This window comes from Jatropha curcas, chromosome 6, assembly GCF_041381405.1.
Source record: "Jatropha curcas cultivar XTBG-Jc1 chromosome 6, XTBG_Jcur_1.0, whole genome shotgun sequence".
In the NCBI taxonomy this organism is placed as follows: domain Eukaryota; kingdom Viridiplantae; phylum Streptophyta; class Magnoliopsida; order Malpighiales; family Euphorbiaceae; genus Jatropha; species Jatropha curcas.
In genome coordinates this window covers 18,194,702-18,217,187 of record NC_143156.1, presented here as the reverse complement: position 1 = coordinate 18,217,187, position 22,486 = coordinate 18,194,702, and the positions used below count along the sequence as shown (strand labels likewise).

Here is a 22,486-nt window from a genome sequence, read left to right as displayed (position 1 = left end):
TCCCGACTTTGATGATGTTGAATCAACTTATTGACTCGAGCTCGTATGATAGTGATGACCCTAGGCGAATCTGACTTTGTTGTTGTAGTGGTTTTACCACGGGTTGACTGAAATATGACTTGTATTCATCACAAAGAGTTTTGAATACCCACATTATGGTGGTAACTTGAGTGGCTTGAGTGTTGAAGAAGCTTTTATGCTTTGAGTTTGTGGCTTCGCCATGTTTGAATTCTTGAGGTTAATTTGATTCCTTTTCTTGAACTTTATCTTCCTCTGAATTTGAAACTTATTTCCTCAATGGTTCTCCTCTCCATAAGGAATTTTGAGGAGACTCTTCCTTTTCCTTGTTTTGAGAAATGATCCTTGTTTATAAGGACACTTGTACTTGTGCCATGCTTGGCGCTTGATTTTCAAGGTGTTTGTTGTCATCCAATTTGTGGAAATGACTGCTTCTTTTAACTTGCTTTTTCAAAATGTGAGCAGCCGCTTGGTCTTTGTCCTTATGGCTGAAATGATTTGTCATCTACCCTTGACGGGCTTGAATTTAACGGAGAGCTTGCAGTTGACCCGTTTTTGACAACTTGATTTCCTGTAGCTTTGTCCTTGATTTCTTTCTTTTGTGCAGAAGTTCCTTTTGACCCATTTTTTCTTTTGCTTGTTTGCTTCCTTTTGACCAGGGGTTCCTTTTTGTCCCGTTTTTCCTTTTGCTTGCTTAGAAGTAGCCTCTCCATAAAGAATTTCGAGGCAACTTCATTCTGAGATGACTTGAGTAGTGTATGGATAGCATTGCGACTTCGTGCAGACCCAACCCAATTCCAAACATAACTTCTTTATTCTGTCGCTTTTAAGCTCAAAATTCAGACACCTCTCTGTCGGAGCATCTTCCATTCCTGGGTTTTCGAAGAAACCATTCTGGCCCTAACCCCTTCAATCGGCTTTGCCTCGGTACTGTTTGAAGTCTTGCGTACCCTTTGCTGGATCCTTTCCATGATTACCCTTCAAAACTTCCCCTTTGATGGTGCTTCTTAGGATGCCCCCAGCTTTGATTGATGCAGAGCAAATGAATGCATTTTTCTTTGCCAATTTTTATTATCTTTTTTTCATCATCATTTTTTTTTAATTTTTTATTTTTTTTCGATTTTTTTTTGTGCTTCCATAGGAAATGATGATTGGAACATAAACTGATCCCTTTTTATTGATAAGACAAAATTTGTGTACAAAAGACACTTAGATTTACAAATTTGAATTGAATGAAAACTTGAATGGAAATGAAAATGAAAAGAAAAAACTAGACCCTAAAAGATAGACTCTAGGTGGACTGTGATGGACTAGGATTGGATTGACTGTAGTGACTTTGTTCTTCTCGATGCTTAAATCGATCAGACAGGTTGTTGTTGGTCTTGAACAATTCCTTTGTTCTTTTGGAGGTTTGATCTCAACCTTCTCAAACACAAACTTCATTCATTTCTAAGAAAAGTCCAAAAGGATCGAACAATTCTTGTTCAGTAATTTTTTTTTTTTGCATTAATCCCATGGTTAGGCAAGGGATTGGTTGATGTTCAGCTTGCTCTTGGGGATGATGGACCCATTGTCAACCAGGTCTTGTAGATGATTTTTCAAAGTCCAGCATGATTCGGTCTTATGCCCATGTCCTTGATGGTACTCACAGTATTCATTGGCTTTGAAATTCCGGGGCAGGGGGTTTGGTAATGGCCTTGCTTCTAAGGGCTTCAGTAAATTTGCTTTCACTGCTTCTCAGAACACCAAAAGGATTGGCATGCCGAGATCAGTATATTGCCTCCTTGGCTGATTGTTTCCCAAATTCCCAACACGTAAAGGATTCGTGGGGATTATAGTGGCTATTTCATTTGTCTCACTGGACCCAGCATGATTCTGCTTCTTGTATGAGTCTTCTTTGAGTTGACCCAACTGGATTAAGTCTTCCACCTTAGTTGCAGTTGCAATGAGCGATTGGAACGTAGGCAAGTACTGTGTTTGAAGCTGTGACTGGTAGACAGGCAGTAAATTCTTGATTATTATGTCAACTTGTTCCTGTTCAGAGGGTCGGTTGATCATTTGAGCAGCTTTGGCTCTCCACCTCAAAAGGAACGAGGAGAAGGGCTCATTGTTCTTTTGTTTAGTGGTTTCCAGTTCCCTTCGGGTAACATCCACTTCGATATTATAACGGTACTGCGTGTTGAAAGCATTGCGTATGTCCTCCCAATTCTTCATTTTGGAACGATCCAAGCTTACAAACCATCTTAATGCAGCACCAGTCAAAGATTGCTGAAACAACTGAGCAAGGAGCTCGCTGTTCAGGCCAAACGGGTTGAGGGCACCCACATACATTTTCAGGTGCGTTTTGGGACAAGTGGTTCCATCAAACTTGTCCATGTAAGGCATCTTGAATTTTGTAGGTAATCTTGCTTCGGGGAACAAGGACAAGGAGTCCATGTCCACCACTTCCTTGTGTGTCTTGAGGGCAGTAATAGACCTTTCCAACAATTCCAGCTTCTCTCTCATTTTCTGAGCTTCCAGCTCAGAAGCAGTTCCAGAGGGCATGTCATCCAGGACAGAGTTTGAGGACGTCGGTGCAGCACCGGGTCCCTAATTGGAGGCAGCAGGATCATTTCCCTCGGCTGAAGCCCCATTTCCATTACCACTACCTAGTTCAGCTATTAGGGCAGTTCTCTGGGCAGCTAATGCCTCATTCATTTTAGTTTCTATTCTGACTTCGAGTTGTTCCATGAGATTTTGGATGTCAAACAGTGATGCCATTAGTGCAATCGGGGTTGTTGGACTTGTGGGTGAGAGCTCAGTCGGTGTTTCGGGTACAGGTGGTCTTTGGAGGGGTACCTGTGAAAGGACATAGTCAAAACGATTAGACTACCCTATATAAGGTGTTTTCATAGGGTATGTGAGATAGTGTGAGGTAGTGTATGGGTAAGGTATTTGGACTTGACCCTTGTGATGTGGGGTGGTATGACCAAACAATGTAGGGTAGTGTTGGTATAGGGAAGAATGACTTGACCCTGTGAGATGGGACGGTTTGACCCTGTGTGGTAGGGTAATGTTGGTATGCTAGGACACCTAGGATAGGACCCAATGGGATGTGATATGTAAGGTAGAGTGCTTAGGGCTGGACACCTTGACTTTTCGAAAGGCCCTAAGTTCTCAAAGAAAAATTTTTTTTTGGGCCTTAGGGGCCAAAATGTGAATTTTTGGGCCTAAGGACCAAAATGTAATTTTTCAGGTCTCAGGGACCAAAATGTGATTTTCCAGCTTTGAAATGGAATGTTTTTTTTTAAGATTCTCTTTTTTATCATTTTCTAGACCCCTCTTTTTTTGTGAAGTATGGGATGAATGCGTGAATGCGCACAACATCACAACATAATTCATTTTTTAATGGAATGATTCAGCATCATTGGGTGCATACAGCCCTAAAGGATAGGTTCTATAGGCTATGACACAAATAGAGGATTGGCTTATTAAGGGACCCTTGAACCTTGAGCATGGATATACCTAACCACATGTGAAACAAGGAGTTTCGCGTGGGTCCGACAGTACGCATACTTATGGGCCACCCCCAAAAGGATTAGGGATGGTTTGCGGTAACAGGGAGGACGCTTTGGCTGTCCATCGACATAATCAAAGAGACTTGCCGATCAGCGCTACTTGCTATCTAGACTCAGAAGTTTGAACAGAAGAGAAGAAATTCATTTGAAATTCATTTTTTATGCAATGGAGAAAAAGATTCTCAATCGTGCAAATAAATAAACAAATTTGAATGATTTAAAGTAAATTTCAATTAGGTCCAAATTCTTTTTTATTAAGCATTCTTAAAGAAAGAATACTTAATCTTTGTTGGGGTACCCTGCAATACAAAGCATAGTAAAATAATACCCTAAAGAAGGGCAGGTTAGTTTACACAACAATTGTAGTCCACTTTATGCAAAATGATTACATAATTCCCCAGTGAAGTCGCCAAACTGTGAACCCCTCCCCCCAAAAACATATAGCATACAATGCATATGACTAAGAGAAGAAATGCACGTGAATGTGTGAGTCGCCACCTTGTTTAATTATTTTAGGGTAAACTAGGAAAAAACCCTAAGTTGACTCCAATTTTAATTAAGCTAATTACTAGATTAATTATCCCAATGTTTAAGGCACAATCTACGAACCCGAGGTGGATCCCGAGACTATGTCATGCTGATTAACTAACCAAATAAATGAATGCTTTGCAAGGTAATTGAACCAATTGAAATGTTTAAGAGATTTCGACTTGCCGCTCGGGGTTAAATCCCAAACGTGCCTACGTACTTCCGTTTGAATGGAAGATCAAAGTCGACGTAGTTCGATAGACCTTTTTTAAAAGGGCTTTGAATGGGTATGCTTAATGCATGAGTGTGTGTATGCTTCGTGCATTTTGTTTAGGCATTTTGCTAGAAAATTGGTTTGATTAGGCATTTGTTGCCAAAAGTGTTGATTTAAGGCTTTTAGCCAAAAAGATTGATTTAGGCAATTTGTTGCCAAAAAATTGATGTGATTTAGGCGATGGTCGCCAAAATGATTAATTTTAAGGCTTTTAGCCAAAAAGATTGATTTAGGCAATTTATTGCCAAAAATGTTGATTGGGCGATTGTCGCCAAAATGATTGATTTAAAGCTTTTAGCCAAAATGAGTTGATTTAGGCAATTTGTTGCCAAAAATTGATTGATTGGGCGCTTGTCGCCAAAATGATTGATTTAAGGCTTTTAGCCAAAAAGATTGATTAATTCAAGGCATTTTTGCCAAAGATTTGGATTTAAGCGATTTGTCACTAAAAAAAAAGATTAATCTACTTATAGACAATTTGTTTGCCAAAAGTGATTAATTGATTTGTAATATAGGCAATTTATTGCCAAGAAAAACATGTTTAATGAAGGCCTTTTAGCCGCAATTATTGATTAATTAGACTTAAGTCGGACTGTTTGAAATAAAGGCGATTATACCATAGCTATTAATTAACTAGGCTTTAGCCAATATTGTCGAAGTTTGGCATGAATACCACGATTATTGATTAACCGGGCATCTTAGCCTGAACTTAATTAATTGAGGCAATTTATTTGCCATATCAATGATATGAATGCCTTTATGCATGAATTCAGAATTGGAGTAGAAGAGAAAATTATGCAGATTATGCTGAAATTGAATAGATAAGGTTTCGTTATAACCTGAGTCAGTCGTCGGCCACTTCTTAGCTCCAGGTTAAGCTCCTCGTTAAAGGGAATATTAATTAATTCGATTTTAGTGACCAATTAACAAAGCAAGAAAGCAATAAAGCTAAAAAAATGCAGAAAAGCAGTAAAGAATCGCAAGGAGCATAGGGGAGAAGGAGCGTCCGTCAACACAGACTGAGTGAGTAAAAACTGAGGACCCGGGGCCTATTTATAGGCAAAAATCGGGCTGGAGGGCGGCCGCTGCCACCGTGGAGGGCGATCGCTGCCGCCGTGGCCTGCGGCAGCTCCTGCCGAGGAGGGCGCCCGCCGCCGTCGTCGCAGGCGGCTACCGCCGCCGGTGAGGGCGGCTGCTGCCGCCGCCGCAGGCGCACTTTCTAGTTTTACGTTCCGAAGGCTTTTCCGGGTGTTCCGGACCTCCAAAAAATATTCCGGGACTAGTTCCGCGATCCTCGCGACGTCCCGAACGTTTTAAGTACCATATTGGCATACTTCCGGTAAATTTCCAAAATGGCCTCTGGTCCGGCCGAACTGTTTGCAGTCCGGGAAAACTGGCTTTTTGAGCCTCAAAATTTGAGTATTCACAATGGCTGGGTTTGTTGCATTCATAACAAACCACTTTAGAAGGTTTTTTCTTAGGTAAGTTGCTATTTTTAGGTGAAAAGTTCTTTTTGATAAACTTTTTCTATGGCCTTCCACTCTTAAAATAGAACTTTTTGAATCTTTTAGCAACAAGTGCTAAATCATCACTATCAAGATCAAAAGAACTTTCTTTACTAGAAACTACTTTCAAAGCCAGTCCTTTCTTTTTCTTATCTTCTATAGTCAAAGAAGATTTCATCTCTTCTAAAACAAGAGCTCCTATTAGATAATCATAAGTAATGGGAGTTTCTTTGTAATTCATAACAATTCCTATAGAATCCCATATTTAGGTAGAATTCTAAGGATTTTCTTAACAAGCTCATCTTCTGAAATTTCCTTTCCGAGAGTTCTCAAAGGATTAACTATATTAGTAAATATAGAATTTAATTCAATAATAGTTTCTCCCTCTTTCATACTAAACATTTCATATTCTCTCCAAAGGATATTAATTCTGGATTCTTTCACTCTATCTGTACCCTCATAGGTAACTCTAAGTTTTTCCCAGACTTTCGTTGCAGACTTACATCCAGACACTTTGTTGTACTCTGTTGGATCTAAAGCACAATGAAGAATATTAATAGCTTTTGCATTTATAGAAATATCATTCTAATCAGCATCAGTATATTCTTCTTCTGATTTTCTAACTCTCTCATTTCTATAGTTTTCATAGGAATACGAGGACTAGTAATGATGTTCCTCCAGCAGTTTATGTCAACTAATTTTATGAAATTTTCCATTCTGGTTTTCCGATAGGAGTAATTAGAACCATTGAACAAAGCTGGTCTAGAAACTGATTGACCTTCTAAAGATGTAAGACGAAGTGGGGCTGCCATGGGATCTTATCTCTTAAGCTATTAAGCTTCGATAAGTCAAGAGCTAATGCTCTAATACCAGATTGTGCGTCCCGTATGTGTATGGCACAACCTAAGAGGGGGTGAATTGGATTTTCAAAAAATAAAATTTAACTTTTAAAATCAAACTCAGAATTCTTTAGCAGCGGAAAAGCAATGCACTTGTCAGAATAAGTTATTGATTACAACTTCCTCACAATGCCCTTATGCAGAAAATAGAAAGACTTTGCAAAGTACAATTATTGATTAGAACTACTTCACAATTTCTTATGCAATATCAAAACTACTTTATGAAGAAAAGCTATTATGTTTAGAACTTCCTCATAAAGTTTAAATAAATATAAAAGACTATGTGAGAGACAGTTATTGAAATCTGAACCGCTTCACAAAGCTTCAATCAAGATTAGAAAACTGATTAGAAACCCAAGTAGTGAAATATACTGAAAATAGAAGAACAATTTAGAACTTCGTATATTCACTGAGCAAAAGTCCAGAGTTCTAATGTTCAGAAAAGACAAAGCTTATTTAGTTTAGAACATCAAAACCTTTAACAACTTTAGCATTTCTAAAAATATAAACAGAAGTGTGTGAGTAAAATAGTATCAAGTAGAATTTCAGAAAATAAAAGATTAACACAGTGATTTATAGTGGTTCGGCACTAACTCACCTACATCCACTCCCCAAGACTCATCTTGAGATCCTCAACTATGCTATCTCTTTTCAAGGGTAAGAGACAAACCAACAGTACAAGGCAATAGATCAACTCCAAGATCTACCCTTTGTCCCACTAGATTTTCCAAAGGTTCTAGTTAACCTCAACCCTTTTTGTTTTTGGTAGAGTATAGAAACTCACATCAAGACATTAGAATCTCTCTCACAGAGAAGGTCGCTTGATAACCTATTTCACAATAGATTTTCACCTAAGCTATTACACAAATGTTTATCAAATAAAAACCTGTCTACTAAAGATTACATAATCTAAATAGACAGACAGAAATGCAAATATAAGCACAGGAAAAACAGTTTTTAAGAATAGAATATCGTTTTAGAAATCAGAACTGTTTTTCAAAAGAAGTTGTTATAAAATTTCTTTTCTCTTTTAAAGATAAAACGTAAAGTATTAAGATGAAAAGAAATAAGGGGGTAGAAAGTAAGTTTTGAGAGATAAAAGATATGATCAATGGACGAATACTCTTAAAACGAAAACTCTTTTCACCCACATCTTTTAAAGAAAAGACGACTTTTATAGAGAGGGATGAGAATCTCAGATTTAGAAAGTGAAATCCCTTTTTCAAATAAGAATACTGACTTTTCGTTTTTAGAAGATACGAAAATCTTTGTTACCAAATCTTTTGAGTCAATATTCTTTCTTTTTAGTAAGCAAATAAAAGAAAATCTAACTTTCCTTTAAAAACAAGATTTTTGAAAATAAAAGAAATCTTTTTTCAAAATAAATATTTACCAAAAACGATTTGAGATAGAATCTCTTTCATTTAGGTAAGAAGATAAAATCAAGATTTTGGATCTCTTTAAAAAATTTGTTTTTGAAAATGAAGAGCATAAAAATCTTATTCGATTTATTCTTATTACCAAAATCGTTTGAGACAAAGTCTCTTTAATTTAGGTAAATGAATAAATTTCGAACCTTTATGAAGATAGTTTTCGAAAAACTAAAACAAGCTTTTTCTAAGATATTTATTACAAGATCTCCTCCATTTTAGGTAAGATAAGCTTTTGATTTTTAAGGAATTGTTTTCGAAAAACTCTTTTGATAAAGAGAGAAGAAATTAATTTTGTGCTTATAAATGGATGTTCTCTCTATCCTACAATGAATCCTAAAAATCTAACCACTAAGGTCTTCAATAGTCTTCATGATCCTTGAAATTGTAGGACTTGCCTTGTTTATTTATTACCTTCCTTATATAATCTACATAAAAAATATTATTAGCACAAATAATATAATTTAAATTTATTTGTTTTGCTTTAATCATCAAAATCTCGAGATAAATATTTGACCTTTGAGCCAACACCTCTGGCCAGAAAATCTTGAGCACTTTCTTCTATATCAACATAACTCTCACCAGGTTCATCACAGTACGATTCTTGCGTTCGACCACTCCATTTTGTTGTGGAGTATAACCTGTGTTCAATTGTCTCTTTACTCCATGATGTTTGTAAAATCATTGAACTCTGCAGAGTTAAATTCTCCTCCTCTATCTATTCTTAAGCATTTAACAAGCATTCCAATTTCTTTTTCCACGAGTATTTTGAAACATTTAAAGTGATAAAATGTTTCTGATTTTTCTAAAAGAAAATAAGTCCATGCTTTCCTAGAAAAATCATCTATGAAACACAATAAATACCTCTTCTGGTGGCTTGAAGCTAGTGTGATAGGACCACAAAGATCTGCATAACTAAACCCAATTTCTTAGTTGCTCTCCACTGACTCTTTTTAGGAATTGGAGTCCGATGTTGCTTGCCTTTCATGCATGCCTCGCAAGTGACACTTGAAGCTACAATTTGTGGCAAACCTACGACCATATTTTTGTATTTCAAGGTACATAAGCCTTTGTAGATGAGATGGTCATAGTGGTAGTGCCAAAGTGTTGACTAATCTGTATTACTAATTTGGAGACACCTTTCTTCATTTGTTGTGACAGGTGTTTCAGCAAGCAAAATGAACATTTGGTTTGCACTCATAATGGATTTCGCCATTTTTCCTCTTTGTGGATGATACTGCACACTTCGTCTTTAAATAGCACTAATACTCCCTTATCCTGAAGTTGCCTGACGCTTAATAGATTATTTTTTAGTTCAGGTACCCAATACACATCTCCAACGGTATAGCAAATTCCTTTCAAAAATAGTTTCACAGCTCCTTTTCCAGTAACCTTCATTCTAGTATTATTTCCAAGCTTGACAGTGTGAGAAATAGTTGTGTCCAAGCTTAAAAGTATATCTAGATTCCCACACATGTGGTTTGAACATCTAGAATCTAAGAACCACGCATCACTCCTCTTTGCTTCATGTAGTTCTACATATGCCAGTACCAGCAACTCATCTTCCTATTCCAACTCTGCATAATTTGCTTCCTTGTTCAACTTTGGACATTCATGTTGGAAATGTCCTAAGTCGTGACATCTATAACATTCAATAGTTGCTTTGTTGAAAGTTGTTCTCCCTCTTCCCCGTCCCCTTCCTCTGTAAGGTACTGTCCCTCTATTTCTTGTTCCAGACCGGGCTTATACCTTCAGAACTTGATCCTCATCATCATTGCTTGTCCTTCGAAATTTTTGTTCATGCACCACTAATGTACTCTATAATTCATCGATGGACATGTTGTCAGTAGCTTTTCAATCTTCGATGGACGCTACAACATATATGAACTTCTTAGTTAGGGTAAGCAGGATTTTTTGAACAATCTTTGTGTCAGACATATCTTCTTCATTGCTCCTCATCTTGTTGGAGACCATCATCACTCTTGCAAAATACTCATTAATGGTTTCATCTTTCTTCATTGCGAGAACCTCAAACTCTCTTCTTAATGAGTTAAGAAGATATTTCTTCACCATTAAATTTCCTCCAAACTTTTGTTTCATTGAGTCCCAAACTGTGACATCCCGACCCGGCAAAACGATCCTAAGAGGGCGGGTAGAGCAAAGCTCCTAGCTAGCTTCTACAATGGCAGGCTAGCTAGGGTAGTGGAATGCGGGACATAGGAATGAATCGAATCATATATGGAAAAGGGGGAAACTAATCATTAGAGGCATCTTTTGGTGGAATAGCTGGAGAGCTGGAAGAACTCTAGGGTTAAGCGTGCTCGCTTAACAGAAATCCTAGGATGGGTGACCTCCTAGGAAGTTTCCCATTTCATCTGCGGGACAAAACCGTATGGATCCTGCCAATCTTGTATAGGGGATTTGGTTTGATCCAAAGCGGACAATTCCTCTGGTGATTAGAGCCAGGCATGACAAACGATATTGGTTGTGCGATAATCCAAGATTTGTTCAAAGATAGTTCGATCAATTGCCTAGAATAGATAATGCTTGATTTGGTGATCCTTAGTTATAGCATCATCAAGTTGTGCCTGTTGCGCCTTAATCAGCCTCGTTCCTACTGTTAGTTCTTCAAAACCATTCTCCACCAAGCTCCAAAGACCTTTTGCCCTGAGAAGATTTCCATTAGTTCACTCCAGTGATCATAATGACCGTCGAAGTGAGGAATCTTCGTCAAAGTCTTGTCTTCACTCATCCTCTCAGTGTTTGATCACTCGAAGTCTGCAACTTCTTTTCTACAAGCCTAGTGGGGGTTCTGATACCAATTGTAAAGTATTAAAACAGCAAAACAACTAATACAGAAACATGAACAATTGGAGTTATGAGTGATAATTTTATTGAAGCAGCTCTTTGCTATATATAGCCTTACATCATACAAGAAAGAGAAAATTCAGACCACATATTTCGTTAAGTGTTTTTCGATAACAAGAATAAAATAAGATAGATAAAATCTCTAACAAACCCAGAAGAATAGGCCTTTATTCAACAGTCCTAAACTCAAGCAATTTCTTCCAACATTTGCCTCTTCTTCTTTTTTTAGATATCCTCTTAATAAATTTTTATAATTATAAATCCTACTTTCGTCTCTAGGCTTAGTTGAGATGTATTCAAACCAAAGGAAAATTATTTCTTTTACAAATGATTGACTAAAGAAAAGATGTAAAATATTTATGGAAATGAAAACAAAAAAAGTAAAATCTTTTTTGTGGGTCCCGTATATGTATGGCACAACCCAAGAGGGGAGGTGAATTGGGTTTTCTAAAAATAGATATAAATTTTAGAATTTTAAAACAAAATATAGAATTCTAAGTGCAGCGGAAAAGTAAAGAACTTGTAAGGATAAGTTATGGATTAGAACTTCCTCACAACATTCTATTCATGAAAATAGAAAGACTATACAAAGTGTAGCTATTGATTAGAACTGCTTCACAATGTCTTATCCAATATCAGAATTGCTTTATGAAGGAAAGCTATTGAAATTAGAACTTCCTCATAAAGTTTAGAAAATCATATACGACGGTGTGAGAGACAGTTATTGAATTTAGAACTGCTTCACAAAGCCTTAATCAAGTATTAGAACTACTTTATGATGTAAAGCTATTGTAATTAGAACTTTCTCATAAAGTTTAAAAAATTAATTAGAAACCCAAGTAGTGAAATATATTGTGAATAGAAGAACAGTTAGAACTTGGTATATTCACTTATCAGAATTCCAGAGTTCTAATATTCAGAGAAGATAAGACTTATTCTAGTTTTAGAACATCAGAATCGTTAACAACTTGAGCATTTCTAAAATATAAACAGAAGTGTAAATAAAGTAGTATCAAGCAAAACTTCAGAAATTTAAAAAAGATTAACACAGTGATTTATAGTGGTTCGGCACTAACTCACCTACATCCACTCCCCAAGACTCATCTTGAGATCCTCAACTATGTTATCTCTTTTCAAGGGTAAGAGACAAACCAACAGTACAAGGCAATAGATCAACACCTAGATCTACCCTTTATCCCACTAGATTTTCCAAAGGTTCTAGTTAACCTTGATGTTTGTCGGTTCCACCAAATTTAAATTACTGAATTTAACTGTAGAAGTGGTGAATTCAGGTCGAACCTTAGAGACTGAAATCTTAATTTTTGTGTTTAAAAAGAAGGGGGGGTTTGTTTGTGAAAAATTCAACTTAATAGTTCAAAAAGAAAATTAATTAATTAAACTAAAGCAGTAATGCAAATTGATGAAAAACCAATTCAAGGTGATTTCTAATCCAATGCACAATTGATCATAGACAACTTATGATTTAATTACTCTTTGAATACTTAACTGAAATTTACTAAAAAGCATGATAAATTCCCAAAACTCCACTATTTCGTTAACTTGAGCCCAGCACCCTCATTAACTCTAATTATTAAATGATTATTAAGCAATCCCTTTCTATTTAATAAAAGCATTAAGAATCACAAAGTAGTTAAACTTGAACAACAATTTATAAAGCATAAACCATTTAATTCAACCCTATTGTCTCTATAGATTATTACTGAAAACCTGAAATATAATCAGTAATACCTAATTGCTACTAACATTCAAACTTTCATAACAATTACGGATTATGAAATCTGAAATAGCACTTAATCCTACCAAACAGTTCACTAATAGGCCTTTTTAGCAAAGAATTCAATAGAATCAACTAAATAAGAACAAGAAACAACAGATATTCAAGAAGAAACTACTCATTTAAAACCCGAGTCTCACAAAAGTGCAAGGATGATAAATCCCTTGAATTGGTGTAAAGAAATTAGCCACTCATAATCATGGCTTCCAATCACCAAAACAAAGAATAAAGAACAAAAACCTGGATTAATAGATGAACTAAGAGAAGAATAACGTGCCTCCTTGCTGCTGTAGAATCACTCCATATATAACACCTCCAAAAGGAAAAGAATCCCTAATCAATTGGGAAATTCAAAAGCAGTAAACAAAAAATATTTGCTGTTCTGATTTCTCCCCTGTTTTTCAGCATCTTCTACTCTAAATCAGGCTCTAACTCCTTCAATAAATTTGAAAATCTCTCTCTCCGCTTTCTAACGAGCTAAGGCTCGCCCAAAACGGACATCTACAATAAGAATATGACCTAAAAAAACGAAATCAGATTGAAGAAGAAATTCTACTCAAAACGTTAATCTTCTATGACATTTTTGAAGACCAAAACAACTTCATTTCATTTAATTGTCCTCACAACAACTGTAGGGCTGTCTTCTAAGAATTCAATGGGCCTGGGCTGAGTTAGTTTGGACACTTGGAACTCCAGATATGAAGTCCACAACAGAACAGGTTGTGCTTAGTTATACAGCACATAGCTTCAAAATTCAGAGCTGAATTTGATCAATATTGAGACTGAATTAGCTTCTACTCTTTGACAATTGTAGAACTTTATTTCATCTTTCCAAGACGTCAAACGGAATCCAATTTGAAGGTCTACAACTCCAGATATCCCTGAAAAACTGAACAAGGGTCAAGATAAAAAAAATGCTGGAATTTTACCAATTTAATCATATTACTCCAAATGCAACTAAAATAATGTCTAATTGGTAAAAATTGTCTAACAAAGTGAATTAAGCACATAAATAACCCAAAAATGCATACGAATATAGACAATAAAAGCACTTGATAATGCACTTATCAAACTTCCCCACACTTAATCCATGCTTGTCCTCAAGCATGACTTAAAACTCAACAAAACATAGCTCAAACATAAAGGGAAGAACTCTTCTCGACCCTAAACAATCCTTATGAGAACAATCGGAAAAATAAAGTCAATTACTAAGCAAAGTTAAATTGACTAAGTTTGAATGAAGTGCAAGCAAGACTAATAAGTTGAATTTAGACTCTCCTAAACATAAAATCCAAGGCTTGAATATATAAAATTAAGCACATGCAACAAAAAGTTGATAACCGTTCCTCAAATAATTATTTGGTAACTCACCAAAGTACAAAAATTCATCGCGACCATACATGCAAAGACTAAATAAAAACAAAAGAAAACTCTTTATTCTTTCTTTTTTTTTTTTTTTTTCACCGACTCTTTTTTCAACATACGCTTTTTTTTTTTTTTTTTTTTTTTGTCAAGAAGCTTGAGCATTTATCGTGTGCTTGAGTTGTCATCAATGGTACCCACTTACGGGTATATGAAGTCACGAGCTCAAGTGGCTACTAGCACTGCTCTTTACCCATTATTGGGCAGCGAAGCGATCCGACTGCTACAAGTCTTACACTTGTTGACTCATTTCGACTTTTCTCTTGACTCAAAAAACACATACACATAAAAGGCTCATCTTTGTACCTAGGTATCCTACAAAGAATTCTAGAAGTAACGGTCAAAATTTAGCTCAATAAAAATTAAACTCAAGCCTCAAATTCTAGGTCTAAAAGAGTCACAAATTTAACAAATTATTCAAAAATGCACAAGAGTCAAAAACAGTCAAAGTGACTTAGTTAGACTAATTGAAATTGCTTTTCAACCTAGTTTGAAGGACTGTTCAAACCCAAGAATAAAATTCTTTGCAAGTTTAGTTTTTCGTAAAAATTAGAGTTTCAAGTCTTACTTAAAGGACACAATAAACCCTTGGAGTAATCCCAAAAATCAGCTCAAATCATTAATCAAACAAAAATATTACTCAAAATTCATGGGATAAGTGCCTGACATCTAACTCAACCAATCATAATCAAATGGCAGCAGAAACAAATGAGCAAAATAAGTTGTATGGCAATAGCTATTTAACAAAGAAAGCTCAAAATTTCAGCAATATGCCATCATAAATTCAGCAGCATTATTATACCATGAAGCATAAAAATCATAAAAAAAAAACACCCCTAATAATAAAACCCTTCCCCACACTTACTTTACACATTGTCCTCAATGTGGACAAATTACAATTAAATCACAAGAGGAAGGTCTCAAGAGTAATAGAAAACTGCCCTGTTTCGCTGAAATTTACTCATCAAATAAATTGCAACCAAAAGCCAAGCTGTTGTCCGGTAAAGGGTACCTGCTACAAAATAAAATGCAAACACAAGCCAGACAAACAAGCAAACAAGTGAATGGCTGGTCACTTTTTCGACGAAAATTATTAACAATATCAACCATATGCAACACTTGTTACCTATCCAGCCCTGCACCTGAAAATCAGTTCATTACAATGTTCAAATCCTAACATTATTCAAATTTAGGCACAAATTATCAACACAAGCTTAACCGTTTCGAGTCAATAATTAACTCAAGGAAATAGCAGAGAATTAACAAATCAACTAATCTCTTAGGAACTTTAAATTCTGAGGAATCTGCACAAACCTAAGAAACTAAAAATGCCTAATATACCAACTAAAATCCAATTTTAGCAATAATATGAGAACAGAATAATGGCAGTGCAGTCTTAGTGTAAGTAATCAAGTCAATGAATAAAAGCAGAATTTCCTATCAGTATTCAGTCATATTTACCATTATTGACTAGCACAAACCTTTATAAGACTGAATCTACTAACTCAACAAAAACTTAATCACAAATACACCATTTAATCATTCACAGAACATTTATCCCAAATTCAGAATTTCCTCAAACCTGTATAATTTGCAACAGAACCAAAACAATCCGAAAGGAATATCAGAAAACATACCTGGGTAGAGTAACTAAAAGAATCCATATAATAAATATATAGCAAAAGGAGGAAGATGACATTATTTATTGCAAATAAATAAATAATAAATAAAATAAAGCAAAAATCTGGGTTGCCTCCCAAAAAGCGCCCTTTTTTTGTCGTCGTTAGCTCGACATGGTCACAGCATCTTCTTCAATCTAAATAAATTGGATCACTCAATTTGATTTCTTCCAGTGAATGCTCTTGGAAGCCTTCATAAAATGGCTTGAGTCTATGGCCATTGACTTTGAACACCTTCTTAGTTCCTAAACTTTGAATCTCAATAGCACCATAAGAAAACATATTAGTAACAATAAACGGACTAATCCAACGAGAACGCAACTTACCGGGCATTAACTTTAATCTAGAATTATACAATAAAACTTTTTGGCCAACCACAAACTCCTTTTTTAAAATTTGTTTATCATGAAATGCTTTTGTCTTTTCCTTATAAATCTTAGAATTTTCATAAGCATCAAGACGAATCTCCTCTAACTCCTGCAATCGTAACTTTCTTTCCACACCAGCAGCATCTAACTCAAAATTACAATTTCTAACAGCCCAAAAAGCCTTATGTTCTATCTCAACAGGAAGGTGACACATCTTACCAAAAACCAACCTGTAAGGGGACATACCTATGGGTGTCTTATAGGCTGTCCTGTAAGCCCACAAAGCATCATCAAGTCTAAGGCTCCAATCCCTTCTATTTGGCTTCACCATCTTCTCTAGGATAGACTTCCCCTCTCTGTTTGATACCTCAGCTTGCCCACTTGTTTGAGGATGATAAGCTATAGAAACTCTATGAAAAACACCATATTTCTTTAATAATGCCTCCACAGCTCTATTGAAAAAATGAGTGCCTCTGTCACTGATCAAAGCTCTAGGAATTCCAAACCTGCTGAAAATATTTGATTTGACAAAATCTACAACAACTTTAGAATCATCAGTTCTGGTGGCTTTAGCTTCCACCCATTTGGAAACATAATCAACAGCAAGTAATATATAAATAAAACCAAAAGAAGAAGGAAATGGACCCATAAAATCGATTCCCCACACATCAAAAATTTCACATACAAGTATTGGGGTCTGATTCATCTCATTCCTTTGAGATATACTTCATATTCTTTGACACTGTTCACAATTTTTACAGAAAATATATGCATCAAGAAAAATGGTAGGCCAATAAAAACCACAATTCACTATCTTTCTACCTGTTCTCTTAGGTCCAAAATGACCACCACATGCAAATGAATGACAAAAAACAAGAATTGATTCAATCTCATTACCAGGGACACATCTCCTAATAATTTGATCAGAACAAAATTTCCACAAATATGGTTCATCCCATACATAATACTTAGATTCACTCTTCAATTTTTCTTTTTTAGCTCTACTTAAATCAGAAGGCATAGTCTTAGTAACAAAATAATTCACCAAATCAGCATACTAAGGGATCATACCTTGTAATTTCAACAATTGCTCATCAAGAAATAATTCTTGTAAAGGAATTGGATCCTCTTGTGTCACCAACCTGCTCAAATGATCAGCTACCAAATTCTCAACACCTTTCTTATCCTTGATTTGTAGATCAAATTCTTGTAAAAGAAGAATCCATCTAATTAGTCTTGGCTTTGCTTCCTTCTTTGCTAAGAGAAACTTTAAAGCTGCATGATCAGAAAAAAACAATCACTTTAGAATTAAGCAAGTATGACAGGAATTTATCTAAAGCAAAAACAATAGCTAAGAACTCTTTTTCAGTTGTGGAGTAATTGCGCTGTGCAGAATTCAATGTCTTGGATGCATAATAAATCACATGAAAAAGCTTTTCCTCACGCTGCCCTAAAACAGCCCCCACCGCATAATTACTTGCATCGCACATAATTTCAAATGGTACAGACCAATTAGGAGCTTGAATAATAGGAGGTGTCGTCAGTGCTGACTTTAACTTGTTAAAAGCCTCCTTACATTCTTCACAAAACTCAAATTTAACATCCTGCTGCAATAGTCTAGATAAAGGTACTACTATCTTGGAAAAATTCTTGATAAACCTTCGATAGAAACCTGCATGACCAAGGAAAGAACGCAATTCCCTCATAGTTGTGGGGTATGGTAAATTCACAATTAAATCAACCTTTGACTTGTCTACCTCAATACCTCTATTAGAAACAACATGCCCTAAAACAATTCCTTGGTCTACCATAAAGTGGCACTTCTCATAATTCAAAACCAGATTTTCTCAATGCATCGTTCAAGAACAGAATTTAAATTATGTAAACATGCATCAAATGAATCACCATACACTGTAAAATCATCCATGAAAACTTCAATGCAATTATCAATAAAATCTGAGAATATGCTGACCATACATCTCTAAAATGTTGCCAGTGCATTACAAAGTCCAAAGGGCATTCTTCTAAATGCAAAAGTTCTAGAAGGACAAGTGAAGGTAGTCTTCTCTTGATCCTCTGGTGCTATCACAACTTGATTATACCCCGAAAAACCATCAAGAAAGCAGAAATAAAACTTACCTGCTAACCGCTCAAGCATCTGATAAATGAATGGCAATGGGAAGTGGTCCTTTCTAGTTGAAAAGTTTAACTTGCGGTAGTCTATGCACATACGCCATCCACTCTGAATCCGTGTTGGAACCAGCTCATTGTCTTGATTTGCTACAACCGTAACTCCTGATTTCTTTGGCACGACTTGAACTGGACTTACCCATTTACTGTCTGAAATTGGGTAAATCACCCCAGCATCTAATAGCTTCAAAATCTCCTTCTTCACAACTTCCATCATCAATGGGTTCAGCCTCCTTTGAGCTTCTCTACTTGGCTTAGCATCATCTTCTAACAAAATCCTATGCATACACACCAATGGGCTTATACCTTTGATGTCAGCCAATGTCCATCCAATTGCTTCCTTATGTATTCTTAGAACTCTTGTCAACCTTTCTTCTTCAATGTTAGTTAACTTACTTGAAATGATAATTGGAAGTGTATCATTATCTCCCAAGTAAATATACTTCAAATGCTCCGGTAATGGTTTGAGTTCAAGAACTGGTGCATCTATAATAGAAGGCAAAAATTTTGTATGATTAGGTAAATCAATCCTAGAAACCTTGTACCTTTTGGAACTAATGGTAATGACTACAATTCCATTACTGCATCTTGAATTTCTGCACTTAGGAGCTGGTTTGTACTTTCTTCATGAATTCCTTGACTAATCACTACTTCTAACTCATCCTCCTTGCTCAACTTAACGACATTCTGCACACATGAATCAATTACATCAAGAGAAAACACAGAATGCTCATCAACAGGATGTTTCATAGCATTAAAAATATTAAATTTAACTACTTCCCCATCAAATTCCATGGTTAAAGTGCTAGCATCCACATCAATTTTAGTCTTGGCAGTTTTTAAGAAAGGTCTACCAAATAAAATCAATGCAGAATTTGATGTCGAAACACTTTCCCCCATATCCAAAATATAAAAATTTGCTGGAAAAATTAATTGCCCAACCTGCACCAAAACATCCTCAACTACACCCATCGGGTACGCATTAGAACGATTAGCCAATTGAATAATAACACTAGTTTCCTTCAAAGCATTTAAATTCAAAGTTTGAAAAACAGAATGCGACATGACATTAATAGATGCTCCCAAATCTGCCATTGCTTTCTCAATTTTAGAATCACCTATTCTACATGGGATGGAAAACGAACCTGGATCCTTACACTTTGGAGGTAATTTTCTTTGAATGAACGCTGACACATTTTCCCCAACAGTAATTTTTTCATTATTTCTAAACTTTCGCTTTGTAGTACATAATTCCTAAGGAATTTAGCATACCTGGGAATTTGCTTGATTACATCAAGTAACGGTATATAACCTCTACCTTGCTGAACATCTCCAAATCTCTTTCTCTTGTTCTTCCTTCCTTGTCTTGGCCAACCTACTAGGAAATGGAGGAGGAACAACAAATTATTAGCATCATTAAGTTTAGAATTTACCTTTGAACCTTGCTTGTGCTTCTTTGTTGACTCTTTTACAACTTGATTATTAACTTCTCTCCCACTTCGCAAAAGTATAGCACTAGCATTTTCTTTAGGATTAATCACAGATTGCGATGGAAGCTTACCAGAATTTTGAGCTTCAAGTTTGCTCACAGATGAAGCTAACTGACCAATCTGCTTCTCTATATTATGAATACTAGTCCTAGTTTCCTGCTGAAACTGTTGTGTATTAGTAGCCAAAGCTTTAACAATATCATCAAGTGACATACCTTGATTTTGAGAGGAAGAGATGGTTGATTCACTTGTGGTCTTTGCTGTTGGTAGCGATTTTGCATTGGCTGATTCCCATAACTCAAATTCGGATGGTCTCGCCATCCCGGATTGTAAGAATTAGAATAGGGATCATACTGCGTTGTTGCTGCCCAAAATTTCCTACTGCATTGGCTTGCTGCAACTAGTTCATCCTCTTGAAGTGTAGGACACATATCAGTAGCATGACCAGGAACCATGCAAATTCCACATGTTTTAACAGCTTGCATATTTCCTACAGCAATTTGTCTAACCAAAGAAGTTAAATCTGAAATTTGTTCTCGAGATTAGACGTACTTACCTCATTAACCTTCTTGGACGTGTGATCCATTCTCATTCCAAACTGCTAGGAATTTGCTGCCATGTTAGCAATTAATCTTTTTGCATCTTCCGGTGTCTTGTCAAGTAAAGCACCTCCACTACTAGCATCTACCATATTTCGATCCATCGGCATAAGTCCCATCATAAAAATATTGGATCAACAGCTGCTCAGTAATTTGATGATGGGGACAGGTTGCATAAGGTTTCTTAAACCGCTCCCAATACTCATATAAACTCTCTTCACTATATTGCTGAATGCCACAAATGTCTTTCCTTATGTTGGCAGCTCGAGATGCTGGAAAATACTTCTCTAAAAATATTCGCTTCATCTCACTTCCATGAATTAATCGATCCAGAAGGAAAGGTAATACAACTAGTCCTTAGCTTTGTCTTCCAATGAGAAAGGGAAAGCTCGAAGCTTAATTTGCTCTTCTGAAACTCCTGAGGCTTCATGCTAGAACACACCACATGGAACTCCTTCAAATGTTTATGCGGATCCTCACCTGAAAGTCCATGAAATTTAGGCAACAAATGGATTAGACCAGATTTTAATTCAAAAGCAACATCTAAAGTAGGAAATTGAATACACAAAGGTTGTGATTTAAATCAGGTGTAGCCAATTCTTTAAAGTCCTCTGCGCCATGGTTTCAATCTCAGATCCGAATCTGAAATGATTCCCGTGGAGAATTTTACACTGTTCTAACAGTCCGTTCAGACGAATATTCACTCAAATTAGCTTCCTTAGCTAATTTAGCTAATTTCCTCAAACGCCTAGTGTCTTTCTACTTCAGGATCAAAGAGAATTTCACCAGATTGAGAACTTCTAGTCATAAACCAAAAATCTTGAACTCCTTCTTCAAAATAATACTGCTCTTTTCTCCAAAACCTGAAACAACAACACTAAACCAAGGTAAAACAGAACTTAAATAAATAAACACAAAATTAACAAACTTTCAGTCCCCGGCAACGGCGCCAAAAATTTGATGTTTTCGGTTCCACCAAATTTAAATTACTGAATTTAACTGTAGAAGTGGTGAATTCAGGTCGAACCTTAGAGACTGAAATCTTAATTTTTGTGTTTAAAAAAGGGGGGGTTTGTTTGTGAAAAATTCAACTTAACAGTTCAAAAAGAAAATTAATTAATTAAACTAAAGCACATAGCTTCCACCAGATATGAAGTCCACAAGAGAACAGGTTGTGCTCAGTTATACAGCACATAGCTTCAAAATTCAAAGCTGAATTTGATCAATATTGAGACTGAATTAGCTTTTGATTCCTCTTTGACAATTGTAGAACTTTATTTCATCTTTCTAGCGCATCAAACGGAATCCAATTTGAAGGTCTACAACTCCAGATATCCCTGAAAAACCGAACAAGGATCAAGATAAAAAAATGCTTGAATTTTACCAATTCAATCATATTACTCCAAATGCAACTAAAATAATGTCTAATTGGTAAAAATTGTCTAACAAAGTGAATTAAGCACATAAATAACCCAAAAATGCATATGAATATAGACAATAAAAGCACTTTATAATGCACTTATCAAACCTCAACCCTTTCTATTTTTGGCAGAGTACAGAAACTCAATTCAAGACATTAGAATCTCTCTCACGGAGAAGGTTGCTTGATAACCTCTTTCACAATAGTTTTTCACCTAAGCTATTACACAAATGTTTATCAATAAAAACCTGTCTACTGTAGATTACAGAATCTAAATAGACAGAAAGAAATGCATATATAAGCACAGGAAAAACAGTTTTTCAAATTAGAAATCGTTTAGAACACATAACCGTTTTTCAAAAGTAGTTATAAAACTTCTTTCTCTTTAAAGATAAAAACGTGAAGTGTAAAGATGAAAACAAAATGGGGGTAGAGAGTAGTTTT

The 22,486-nt window shown here is 35.8% G+C and overlaps 1 protein-coding gene, 1 non-coding gene and 1 pseudogene across 2 annotated transcripts; 1 reads left to right on the top strand and 2 right to left on the bottom strand.

The window, feature by feature from the left end:
• Nucleotides 1-9,777: 9,777 nt before the first annotated feature.
• On the bottom strand, nt 9,778-10,963 carry LOC149495646 (uncharacterized; annotated as a pseudogene).
• Nucleotides 10,964-16,107: 5,144 nt separating this feature from the next.
• On the bottom strand, nt 16,108-20,928 carry LOC149495644 (uncharacterized). Its single transcript, XM_089723226.1, has 9 exons — nt 20,712-20,928; nt 20,239-20,513; nt 19,806-20,188; nt 19,311-19,656; nt 19,154-19,220; nt 18,483-19,019; nt 17,821-18,015; nt 17,415-17,618; nt 16,108-16,916 (listed from the first exon to the last, which is right to left on the bottom strand). The coding sequence occupies exons 1-9, from the start codon at nt 20,926-20,928 to the stop codon at nt 16,108-16,110; spliced, it is 3,033 nt and encodes a 1,010-aa protein (XP_089579352.1).
• Nucleotides 20,774-20,880, top strand: LOC149495645 (small nucleolar RNA R71). The gene has a single exon (XR_016321519.1). It is a non-coding gene; the product is annotated as a small nucleolar RNA R71 (small nucleolar RNA).
• Nucleotides 20,929-22,486: the final 1,558 nt, after the last annotated feature.